Genomic DNA, 13,560 nt, shown 5'->3' on the forward strand with positions numbered 1-13,560 from the left:
TCCTTAATCTGTGACAGGTTACGTTAGGTTAGGTTAGGTTTAGTGTTTTAGTATACGTTGTATACACTAAGGTTAGGTTTAGTGTAAAAGTAGTCTATATGCAACGACGTCTCCTAGTAAATTACCCAAATATTTACCAAACTTGCATACTGTCAATGGGACCATATTTTCAGTATGATAATGTTTATATTTCTTGATTTCATGTGTGCAACAGAATGTAGCTTCACCGTTTCGTAATATAAATTAAAGAAACGTGTACAAAACTTGTAGGCTACAAACTTCAAAATAATAAAACGTATTTCAGAATAACTGCATTTCATGATGATACAGTTAAAATACTATTGACAAACGAAGTTTGTTTTTTTTTTTTTCGTGCTGGACTCTAATACGATACAATATGAAATAATATATCCTAACACAGATTTGATACTTATAAAGTAAACTCTGTCACTGAACAGGCAGAAATTTTAATGGTTTATAAAGAAAGGTCATTAATTTATTCTTTGTCACTAGTGTGTTTGCCTTTTCAAATAAATTTATATCCTTGTATTATAGTGTTTTGAAGTAATTTAATACCTTAACATGAAATTATTTTAATTAATTAACGATCATATGCAGGTTTTAAAGAGCGTAGTAGGATATTATTTTCAAGTTTATAAATGTTGTTTTGCTATAAGAAACTACAACAAAGGCACTAAGTTTCGTTAAAATTGCAAGACAAGTTTGTATGTATGACATGAACCTTAATGAACTTTTAACTTCCCAAGATGTTTATCTCCTGTTGTTTTTATTATTTAATTCGCGTATTCATAACAGTCCTTTAAAATATAAGTCCATCGATCCTTTCCGTATTATACAAGTATTCACCACTGCACATTTACATTTGATTATGCAGTCAATGACATTTCAGGTTCTATCTGAGACAATACAGGAGAAGCCAAGGGTGTATATAAAGGTATAATTATGCCGTTAAATATAGTTTTCATACTGACAAGCCCTCATGCGCTCTGCACCACAGATTGCGAACAATGTAAGTGAATATAATAATCGCAATCTTACAACTTGATCACAGGTCGGGGGAAATTTTCATCGTCGCGGAGAGGGCACATGACACTGAGCACTCACCTCTCTGGATGAAAATGCGTTATCCTCCACGCCCCCTTACGCCGCGTACACACAGATCGCAACACTCGCAACGGCACAATCGCAAGCGCGCATGGCGCGACACTAGCACTGCTCTCCACCGCGTACCACAGCCGACTACGCCGCTGCCCCGGCTCGGCGCTGCCTCCCCACCTGCTGCACAGGTGGCGGGCGAGACCGGCCGGGTCATCGGGCTGAGACCCACTTATTCGCCGCGGCGACGATGCTTGCAATCCCAACAACAATCAAAGTGTCGTAACAATTAAACGCTTCGTAAGACCCATTATTATCTCGTGGTCGTACTCTGTGCTGACCACACAACCAGGAAGTCTCGCTGTTTGTGAATATCCTAGAATTATGACATTTCTAAGGGTAGAACTAGACAGAGAACGCAATCCCTAACAAGACAAGAACAGTGTTGGACTAATAAAGTTGAGTATAATTAAATTAACAGTAGTAGTAGTAGTAGTAGTAGTAGTAGTAGTAGTAATAATTATTATTTCGAATAAATTTTATTCAGCTTCCTCCAAGTGAAGGCTGCCTAGAAGACAAAGCTTATCATAAAATTGTTGTTATAATGGGGAAAAAAAGAAAACAATGGAGAAGAAAAAGAATAAGAAATAGCACAATTAGAAATAATTGGAAAAGACTAAACAAAACATTATTAATTCCAGAAGAAACATAAAATTTCCTAGTATATATTAGCTATTGGATGATCACAGTCGTCTATTTAGCACTGGTTGCAAGACCCAACTTAAGCGAGCAGATCGCCATAGCAAAGAGATCAATCTATATAACTGTAGAGATGGTTTCTTAGGATTTTTATAGATCCCTTCACTGCAAACATAGATACTTCAGTGACAAGAGTTTGTCCTAGACCGAACTGCTTACAAAAATGCTCGAATCTTTTTGTGATGGTTCCTCTAGCCCCAGTCAGTAATCCAATAACTTCGATCGACGTTAGGCGATATTTTTCCTTATAATATGGTACAGTGGGGTAATAATAATAATAATAATAATAATAATAATAATAATAATAATAATAATAATAATAATAATAATAATAATAATCTAAAGCAGGGAGATGCACTATCACCTTTACTTTATAACTTTGATCTACAATATGCCATTAGGAAAGTTCAGGATAACACAGAGGAATTGGAATTGAACGGGTTACATCAGCTTCTTGTCTATGCGGATGACGTGAGTATGTTAGGAGAAAATCCACAAACGATTAGAGAAAACGCGGAAATTCTACTTGACGCAAGTAAAGAGATAGGGTTGGAAATAAATCCCGAAAAGATAAGTATATGATTATGTCTCGTGATCAGAATATTGTACGAAATGGAACTATAAAAGTTGGAGATTTATCCTTCGTAGTGGTGGAAAAATTCAAATATCTTGGAGGAACAGTAACAAATATAAATGACACTCGAGAAGAAATTAAATGCAGAATAAATATGGGAAATGCCTGTTATTATTCGGTTGAGAAGCTTTTGTCATCTAGTCTGCTGTCAAAATATCTGAAAGTTATAATCAGGGAAAGGATTTATATGTAAATACATATTTACTTATAAAGCTAATATAATTTATATTTTGCATTATCTTTATGTTTCACAATGTGTAGGGTTGAAAAATCCTACTTTTATTTTCCATATTTTTCCATATTTTAGAGTTTAGTACATATTTTCGTTAATTTCCATATATTTTCCATATTTCATATAAAACAGTCCATATTATATTAGGTTTAACAATAAAACAAAACAAAATTCCATTAACTTTTAAAAATACATTTCAACAATAGAGATTTAAACACATGTTCAGTAATCCCTTTAACATCAGAGTTATTTGAAAATTAGCAGTCCTATCAACAATGGGAAAGTAAGTTACAAAACTGTATTAATTTAATTTAAAATTTTTAACAGACTTCAGTTGTGCAGCTCAACAGTTAAATGCCAGTCAGAGTACACATAGGTTCAGTTTTGTAAATCATACTATAAAGACGGTAAATATGCCAAAAGTACGTCATTCAGTCAATTTAAAATCAAAACTAACAAGTTACATTTCAGAATTTAAAGAAGATGGTTTATCAACTGACAATAAAATATTATTTTGTAATTTGTGTCAGTGTGCAGTATCATCTACACAAAAGTTCCTGGTGCAACAACACATTACAACTAGTAAACATCAGGCCAACAAACAACTAAATTCCAAGCAGAGACAATTGTTTTTAACACAACCAACAACATCGAATGTAAGATCTGAGTTTAACATCGACCTGTGCCGTTCTCTCATCTCTGCTGATATTCCTCTCTACAAACTAAAGAATAAGGTCTTCAGGGAATTCCTTGAAAAATATACTCAACATACAATCCCGGATGAGTCAACACTTAGGAAGACGTATGCTCCATCCATCTACGATGAGACAATACAGAAGATAAGAGATGAAATTAAAGATAGTTCAATTTGGGTTTCCATTGATGAGACTCCCGACAAAGAAGGTAGACTTGTTGGTAATGTAGTTATCGGTTTGTTAAGTGAACAATATTCTGAACGAATTCTTTTACATTGTGATGTTCTAGAAAAGTGCAATAACAAAACTATAGTTAAACTGTTCAACGAAGCTATGGGTATCCTGTGGCCAAAGGGTATTATGTACGATAATGTGTTATTCTTTATTAGCGATGCTGCCCCTTATATGGTCAAAGCTGGACAAGCATTATCTGTTGTATATCCTAAATTGACTCATTTTACTTGTGTGGCGCATGCATTTCATCGTGTGGCAGAAGTGGTCAGAGACAATTTCCCTAAAGTAGATTTGTTGATTTCATCAGTGAAAAAAGTATTTCTCAAAGCTCCCAGTAGAGTTAACGTGTTGAAAGAAATGTACCCTGAAATTCCATTGCCACCAAAGCCAATTTTAACTAGATGGGGTACATGGCTAGAAGCAGTTGAATATTATGCCGAACATATAGACTCTATTAACAATGTTCTCCTTGCATTGGACTCTGAAGATGCAGTCTCAATTGATACTGCGAAAACAGTTACCTGTGACATAAGTGTGAAGAATGACTTAGCTCACATTCAGCATACATTTTCATGCATCATAAAAACGCTCAAAAGTCTCCAAAATAGGCACCTTTCACTATCTGAAAGTTTTGAAATTATAAATAGTACTGTGGAACAACTGAATCGTGGTAGAGGTAAAGTTGCAGATGCAGTAAGAGCTAAGGTGGACACTGTACTTTCAAAAAACCCTGGATATGAAGAACTACAAAAGGTTGTTGCTGTGATGAGTGGTGAATCAACAGTGAAGATTAACTTGGACTTATCCCCAGCAGACATTGTGAAATTGAATTATGTACCAGTTACTTCTTGTGACGTCGAACGCTCTTTTAGTCAGTATAAATCTATCCCCAGAGACAATAGAAGAAGATTCACTTTTCAGCACTTGAAAGAAATGTTTGTAACCTATTGTTATGGTAACAGACAATAAAAATTGTGTTTTGTTGAAACTACATTGGAAGATAAGGTACGTCCATTATATTTTTTGTTTAGTTTGATTAAAATGTACCAATATTTAACGTACATAGTCATTTTTTTATAATTTTAAGTCCATATTTAATTCCATATTTTGGTAAAAATCCATATTTAATTCCATATTTTGGTAAAAATAACTACATATATATTTACATATTTCATATATTTTTAGTCCATATAAATCCGTTCCCTGGTTATAATTTATAAAACAGTTATATTACCGGTTGTTCTGTATGGCTGTGAAACTTGGACTCTCACTTTGAGAGACGAACAGAGATTGAGGGTTTTTGAGAATAAGGTTCTTAGGAAAATATTTGGGGCTAAAAGGGATGAAGTTACAGGAGAATGGCGAAAGTTACACAACACAAAGCTGCACGCATTGTATCCTTCACCTGACATAATTAGGAACATTAAATCCAGACGTTTGAGATGGGCAGGGCATGTAGCAGGTATGGGCGAATCCAGAAATACAGTGTTAGTTGGGAGACCAGAGGGGAAAAGACCTTTGGGGAGGCCGAGACGTAGATGGGAAGATAACATTAAAATGGATTTGAGGGAGGTGGGATATGATGATAGAGACTGGATTAATCTTGCTCAGGATAGGGACCAATGGCGGGCTTATGTGAGGGCGGCAATGAACCTCCGGGTCCTTAAAAGCCAGTAAGTAAGTAAGTAAGTAAGTAAGTAAGTAAGTAAATAAGTAAGTAAGTAATAATAGTAATAATAATAACAATAATAATAATAATAATACATTCATTCATTAATTTCATTCATTTAGTGTTCTTCCCAATAGCAGGTTTTTCACTGCAAACCCAGCTTTCTCCAACCTTTCCTATTTTCTGCCTTCCTCTTTGTTTCCTCATATGATCCATATGCAGTATACAACAGTGTTGTTTGTACAGTTCTTTATTTTCAAAATAAAACCGTAATTTATCTTATGAAAATATATAATTTAATATATTTTCGTATGAGAGAACTTTTACACATGGACTTTGGAATATTTATTTATTTATTTATTTATTTATTTATTTATTTATTTATTTATTTATTTATTTATTTCATCAATCATTGTTCACATCATGGCGGATTAGATTTTTTCCAGTTCTTAATCCGCCATCACTCTCTATAACAAATATAACAAAAAATTAATACATTTGAACTTATAAGTATTCTCTGTTTACAATACTACTACTACTACTACTACTACTACTACTACTACTACTACTACTACTACTACTACTACTACTACTAATAATTATAATAATAAAAGTAATAATAATAATCAACTAATAAGTATACCTCTTAAAACTCCTACTCTCTTAAGAATTATTCTATTACTTCATTGACTACTCTTCGTAGTTCCTTATCGTGTAAATACTCAACATTTATAATTCCATCTCCGTTAGAGCTTTGACTTTCTCTTCCCATCTAATTTTAACTCTAAACAGAAATTTTCCTAATTTATGCAGATTGCTTGCGTTTAGGTGACCATTCATTTTTTATAAGCTACTATAGCGTTTATTTGCAGAAATTTTTTATCCACCCAACTGTTTCTCAAATTATCCGTTGCCTGACACTTTAACGCAATATGCATTGCGTCTTCAGCTAGTCCACACAAAGGACATTTATCCTTCTCTACGTTCCCTCTCCTATTCTTGAGTCTTCAGATACCTAATCTCCACCATGCCATTCCCTTTCTCTCTTCCCTTGAATTTAGTCTAACATATTCTTCCTGTTTCCAAAACTGCTTCACCTCCCTATAGTATTTTAGTGATCCTAGGTCTTTCATATTACTAAAAATATCTTTTCTTGAAATTTCGTTTGCCCTCTCTTTTACTATTCTTCCAATAGTTTTCGTGTTTATAGACCCTAGTTCTCTCCATAGCCAATTTAGACTTAATCTGTTTATTTCACTTTCCAGCTCTTTCAGCCAATTCGATTTCCAATTAGCGGCTTTCATACAAAAGATACATGTTTTCATAACTGCCGAATCATTCCTACACAGAATATTACCTAAATATTTGACTTTTCTTTCTAGAATAATTCCCAGACTCGAATCGGTTTCCATCTCTAGTAACGCTGCCAGGTTAGAAGCATTCTCCGGTGTTTCTAGAAATTTTTTTACACATTTTGGCTCTTACTTTATCGATGTTTCTGCTGGATAACCTACTACCCCAGATCTCAATATTATACTTCGGAATATATTAAAATCAAAAAATAAAATATAAACTTCTGAATACATTAAACAAAACAGAATAAACAAAAACATGTCCAATTTCTATGCAACAATCTTGTTTGTACACTTTGATTATTTACACTTTTGAAAAACAATCAATATCTTTTAGTATAAGCTTTCGGCTTTATTACTGCTTGGCATCTCCTTCTCATTCATTTTACCAAGTTTTTACATTGTTCTGGTTTGATTTTAGCCCATTTTTCTCTCACTACATGTTTCAAATCCTCTATGGTTGTACATTTCTGCTTTCTCACATTCCTTTTCAAAATTTCCAACAAATGTTCGATGGGGTTTAAGTCTGGTGATTGAGGAGGTGTTCACAGTTGTTGGGATTTGTTCCATATGAGCCAATCCTTATTGATTTGAGCAATATGTTTACTGTGATTGTCTTGTTGCAACATATATACAAGTGGCATCCCCATGTTTTGTGCTCTCTGTCCAACATTTGACCTTAAAATGTTGTACACATATTTATCCATAATTTCATCTTTGAACTCCATATTCCCCACACCATTTGCAGACATACATCCCCACAATAGTATGTATCCATCCCTGTGTTTCTCTCTAGGCAATGTGTTGTTTCTGTCGTTATCTGTGTTGGGCTTTCTTCATGTCCTATGAATGCCATCGGAACCATAAATATTTATCTCCATCTCATCTGACCAAATCACTCTGTTCCAAAATTCCTTCTCCTTACCAAACATGTTCTTTATTGAAGTCCTATCTTCGAGCTCGATTTGTCTCACTAATGTACGGCCTCTTTCGTGCCTTCTGCCATGGTAATCATTTTTCCACAACACACGCCGGATAGTTTGATTACTGATCTTCGTGTTTGATGACTTCAATTATGTCTCGAATTTGTGGAACATTTATTCTTGGATTTTTTACAATTTGATTAACTATGAATCTCTCGTCAAGTGCATTTAGCAATTTTTGCTTGGTTTTTCTTGCCAAGTTGTTCAAAGTTCTATGATTTCGAAATTTTTCTACAATGTGTTGTACTGTAGAATGTGTTTTATGCACTACTTTACCTCTTTTCTTATACAAATAGCCCTTCAGAGCCAGGCGAACAATAACTTTCTTTAAATCGGAACTGAGCTCCTTACGACGCTCCATTATACACAATTCTGAATGAGAGACTAACAGCAAGTGACCATGGATGAATATATAATAGGATGCGAAACTTACTGAGTTTCCCGTAACACATACTAGACGCGCTGATGTAGAAATTGATCTTGCTGCCACCTGTTGGGGGGAGGGGCGTTATTACATCTAGCAGCGCATCAAGTGGCGAAAAGAGTAATTACTCCATGCATTTAGCAGCGCACCTGGTGACGAAAATGTTAAACTGTGCAGAAAGTATTCCCTCCCACCCTCATCGATATTCAAATCTAACCTAGTTTAAAATAAAACATTTATATTTTTATTCCTCACAGCATCTTCTACTGAAAATTCTTACCGGAGCCAACAGGAAGATAAAAGAGACGATCTATTTTATACTACGACAGAGGCAAAAAATAAAGCAAAAAGTTAGATAATTGGGATTGTATTCTTTGGGTATTTATTGTACAGCGCAATGGAAAAGTCTGCAAGAACTACTTAGATAGTTCAATTTATTATATTACTATTACTTTACAATACATTCAACAGCACTATTTTTACAACGTCCATAGACATCACTGTTTAACATACATTGCTTATATACACACGTATCACTTTATGTTTACTTATTAGCAAGTTTCTGTCTACCATCTCGTCATTCTCGTCTCCTCGAGCAATATCTCGATTATCTCGAACGGATAAATAGAGAACTCTGGGTAATGTACCCAACACGTAGTTCTAATGTTCACCACCTACGACGTTGGGCGCTGATCATCTTATTTCAGCCCCCCGCCGCCAGATGGTGCTGACCGCAGTTCCGCATCCTATTATACCTTATCCATGAAGTGACCTCGACTGAGAGAAAACCCTGTGCACATTGCATGCTTGTTTACTATGCATCTAAACGTAACTATCCTCTGTCTGTGGGGTAAGTGTACAAACAACAGTGTTACATGAATTTCACGGAATATGTAGTTTTAAATTTTTACGTAACAGGTGTATGTAAATTAATTTTATTCATGTGACTGTGTTCATGTTTAACTCATTCAACATAACGAATTTAGTTTTATTGATATATTTTGAATTTTAAGATCATTTCAAAGGTTAGTTTAATAATATATGAGGTGTACAAACAACACTGTTATGCACTGTATATCTTAATGTCGTCTATCATCTGATATCTTCTTCTGCACCGAACTCTTTTCCCGTTCACCATTCCTTCTAGTGCATCCTTCAGTAGGCAGTTTCTTCTCAGCCAGTGACCCAAACAATTCCCTTTCCTCTTCCTGATCAGTTTCAGCGTTATTCTTTCTTCACCCACCTTTCCAACATAGCTTCATTTCTTATTCACACGCTCCATTCTTCTCCATATCTACATTTCAAATGCTTCTATTCGCTTCTCTTCACTTCGTCGTAATGTCCATGTTTCTACCCCATACAACGCCACACTCCATACAAAGCACTTCACTAGTCTCTTGCTTAGTTCTTTCTCCAGAGGTTCGCAGAAGATAGTCTTTTTTCTATGAAAAGCTTCCTTTGGCATAGCTATCCCCCTTTTGATTTCCTGGCAGCAGCTCATGTTACTACTTACAGTACACCCCACGTATTTGAAGCTGTCCACTTGCTCTACTGTCTCGTTTAGAATTCATAAGTTTATCTTCTGTGTTTTTTTTTTCCTATGATCATGCTCTTCGTCTTTTTTGCATGTATCTTCATTCCATACTGCTCACAGTTGTCATTTAGATCCAGTAGCATATCCTTTAGTATCATTTCCTCTTCTGCTAACAACGCCGTATCATCAACAAATCTTATGCACTTTATTCTTCTTCTATCACTCTTCCTATGTTCTGAAAACAGTTCATTACTAAATCCTTCAAGTATATGTTGAAGAGGGTAGGTGATAAATAGGGGGCGGATATTGATGTCATCTTCTTATTTTTCACATAAAGACGATGACTATCAATATAGAAATCCTTCTTATGTTAATATCAACGTAATAAAGTAATTTCTTATATTGCATTTTTTGTATTTTTTTACCTCTTTGAACTAATAGTTCATTTTTATATTTTTTCGGCATTTTTTGGTCATTTTTAATACTCTGAAGAACTTTTAGATCATATGGAATACATTTTACTTTCTTCTTTACCGATAGATCTGTTAAATCACTTTCTAACCAAATAGGTCAGTAGGCCTATCAGTTACCTATCGATTAAGTGAATAACAATGAAGTTTGAGTTTTATAGTTTGGAAAAAACTCTAAAGTTCATCCCTCATTACACTGAAGGCGTCACTTCACACAACGGAAGTAATATAAAATGCTTGACAACAGCTTAGTTTAAGTGAGGACTTTGACCGCTACTGTTCTTTTGTCGATACAAGGGTGTCTTTAGAATTTATGTTTGGAAGGGGGGAAACTTTTACCATGTCCTGGATAGGACGTTGTGTTGTACTCTTGACAATTAAATTTTTGATGTGGCAAAGTTGACTAACCTAACTCCATTGTCATTACTACTTACGTGTAGGCTCTCTTTTCCAATTGTTGGTTTAAAAATATCCTCCCGTCCTACTTTAGCGTTAAAATCCCCCAATAAAACTTTCATGTGATATTTAGGTAACTGATCAAAAGTGTGTTCCAATTCCTCATATGGTCGTCTTTCTCTTCTGTAGAGGCGTGAGCATTTATAACTATGATATCGCACCATCTACCCTTAAGTACTAAATACGATAACCTGTCACTGATAAATTCGATCTTTTTTACTGCTGATTTTATTCTTTTATGTACAAAGTATCCTGTTCCTAATTGGTGATTAATGTTTCCTTCCCCATAATACAACAAGTAATCGCCTATTTGAAATATGCCATTCCCATCTAACTTAACCTCTTGTACTCCCACTAAGTCTATTCTATATCTAGCTAGTTCTTTTGCTACTAATTTTACCCCTCCTGTTCTATAAAGACTAGTTACGTTCCATGTACCAAATCTTATATTCTTATAACCTTATTCCTTTTGCTGTGGTCGTGCCGGAGAATTAGTCCCATTCCGAGGCTAATTGTTAGGTTTCGTAACAAGCTGTTTTTACGGTAATGTGTTGTTAGCCCTTCGCCCAACCCCCAAGCTGGAGGACCACTCCTTATCGGCTGTCCACGACTGCTTATTCAATATATTCGCAACTACCCACCATATCTGGAGGCCGTCTCCTCTATCCGCAACCTGAGGACGCGCCATGCCGTGATGATATGGACCCACAATACATGGCTGTTTATCAACACTTTGTGTAATTTTCCAGAGTGACAGTGGATCTCTTGTTTCCGACGACATGGCGAAAAGAATGTACAGACTGGGATTGCTTTGGATTGTTTTTCCCCCACAGCAAATAAATTGCAATGTAGCGGGTATATGGCCGTCATAATAGTGCGCAAACGAGCTCTGTGTACTCACATAGATGTAAGCACATTCTACAGTAGTATAGTTGTCATTGGCCTTCAGTTACATGCTGTCAATCTGCTTATTCATTCTAGCAAAACAGGCATATAGATACTTCACTCATGAATGTTGTTAAAGTGTGTTTGAGTATGAATAAAACTATTTACAATGTTAAGGTCTGTTGTTTGTACAGTATTGTGTGGTGTAAACAATAACAGTGCATAGTATAATACGGTAGTGAATGTAGAAACTGCACACAGCGTGTTGTATTTCGTCATGGTCACACAGAAAAGGAAACGTGCAGTGTGTACGTTCCAACAAACATTACCAGTATTAGATTTTAATAATGAAAAATGAAATGAATTTGAAATGAATAGAGGGGTGAAGCAAGAGGATAGTTTGAATTCATTGCTATTTATTTTTTATGGATGAAATAATTAAAATATGCAAAAGGAAGACAGCAAAGTTGAGAGTTTGTTATTGGAATATGAGGCCAGTATACGGGGTATAAGGGGTATAAGTGCCTCCTTTTCACAGTCGTCGGGATCGGCCTGCAGGATAAAACAATGTTCATACAATATAGGGTCAAAACTTGATAGTTTTCCTAGAAAAAATATTTATTTTATTTGCGTTATAATGCTTATATCGTTAGTAAAATTACGAAAACAATGACATCAGTAGGTATATCTAGCAAAGAGTTAATATTAGTTTAATAAATATTTGTGTGTTCTATTACGTTTTCGTGAAATTAAATAAAAATGCATGCTTAAATTTGTTAATATTCTAGCTTGAGAGACGTGGCAACGTTCAGCAAGCAGGACTCTGCACAGATGTAAGTACGAATCAGCTGAGTTCAAGCTCCCTGTCCATAGGTCTACTGCAGAGCGGATGGCAGTTCAGTACAGGGTATTCGACAAACAACTTATAATGTCATTCACAGTTTAGGAATATCATATGTCGTAATTCAAGTGAGGCAAGAAGAATGTACCGTCAACGTTTTCCTCAAAGAAGGTTATCTAATCGGCGAACTTTTGTAGCAGTTTCTCAACGATTATTAGAAACTAGAAATCTCTTACCCCGTTTCGACAATCACACAACCAGACATTTGTTTCAAAATGATACTGTTTTACGGAAGCGAGAGAGATTAAAATGTTGCATTAGAAAAAAAAGTTCGTGTTATTTTGTGCAGAAAACCATTATTGTTTATTTTTTAGACGTGCAATAAAAAATAGAGCAATATTGTTACATAAAATGTAAATTTACCATAATGCTCCATTAATGAGATTGAAAGTTTGTATTTGCTGCTCGTTTTATGTAAACTATAGTATTGTCGTGGTCGCTTCTGCATTAGAACAGAGCATCTGTTTTGGACCGGTATGTCTGCAGCCGCTTGAGCTGTACTGTGTACTTCTAAACTCCCTCCTCCCCATCCAGCAATGTTGCAAAACATCTATTATTGTAAACTTTAATAATTAATTAAATATTGCAATTAGAAAAAAATTGTAAGGACATTTTTTCTTCCTTATGATATGAATAATCATCAGTTAAAATAATGGCACTTATGCCCCTTACACTCTGTACAACCAACAGTGTTGGGTATGCGGACGACATATTATTAGTAGCAGGTACAGAACAAAAATTACAAGAATCAGTGCTTGAATGGACAGAAATATTAAGAAGTAAGGGAATGATAGTAAATACCAAAAAGAGTAAAGTAATGCAAATGGGTGGAACAGAAGAAACAATAGGTACAATCCATATTAATTGTGACAGGGAAGAACTAGAATCAGGTGAAAACTTATGAATATCTTAAAACTATTAGACACCAAAATGGAAAAATAAAAGAAGAAATATTAAACCAAACCAAGAAAACCTGTAATATTTACTATCAATTAATTAACTTAATATTTCGGAAAAAAGAAACACTGCCTAAAACAAAATTATAGATATACATCTTTATTACACAACTTTTAACATTATATCACTTTGGAAAACGTATTATGTGTCTTTCACGTGTTAAATTTTATGTTAACTTGTTAATATGTTTCGGCCTGCTATTGGCCAACATCAGAACTGGTTGTTGCTGGTCTTGGCGCCTTTTGTTTTGTTTCCAGTG

At 34.9% G+C, this 13,560-nt stretch overlaps 2 protein-coding genes across 2 annotated transcripts in view; one reads left to right on the forward strand and one right to left on the reverse strand.

Moving 5' to 3' along the window:
• Positions 1 to 1,282, reverse strand: part of LOC138716410 (calpain-1 catalytic subunit-like) — a 462,282-nt gene extending 461,000 nt beyond the window's left edge. Inside the window, exon 1 of the mRNA XM_069849474.1 lies at positions 1,126 to 1,282. The gene's annotated coding sequence lies outside the window, so the exon portion shown is untranslated. The remainder of the gene's footprint in view (positions 1 to 1,125) is intronic.
• Positions 1,283 to 3,037: 1,755 nt separating this feature from the next.
• On the forward strand, positions 3,038 to 4,707 carry LOC138716140 (uncharacterized). Its single transcript, XM_069848960.1, has 2 exons — positions 3,038 to 3,163; positions 3,272 to 4,707. Exons 1-2 carry the CDS (start codon positions 3,155 to 3,157, stop codon positions 4,637 to 4,639), a joined length of 1,377 nt encoding a protein of 458 aa, XP_069705061.1. The 5' UTR covers positions 3,038 to 3,154; the 3' UTR covers positions 4,640 to 4,707.
• The last annotated feature ends 8,853 nt before the right edge of the window (positions 4,708 to 13,560 follow it).

This window comes from Periplaneta americana, chromosome 16 (assembly GCF_040183065.1).
Source record: "Periplaneta americana isolate PAMFEO1 chromosome 16, P.americana_PAMFEO1_priV1, whole genome shotgun sequence".
Taxonomy (NCBI): domain Eukaryota; kingdom Metazoa; phylum Arthropoda; class Insecta; order Blattodea; family Blattidae; genus Periplaneta; species Periplaneta americana.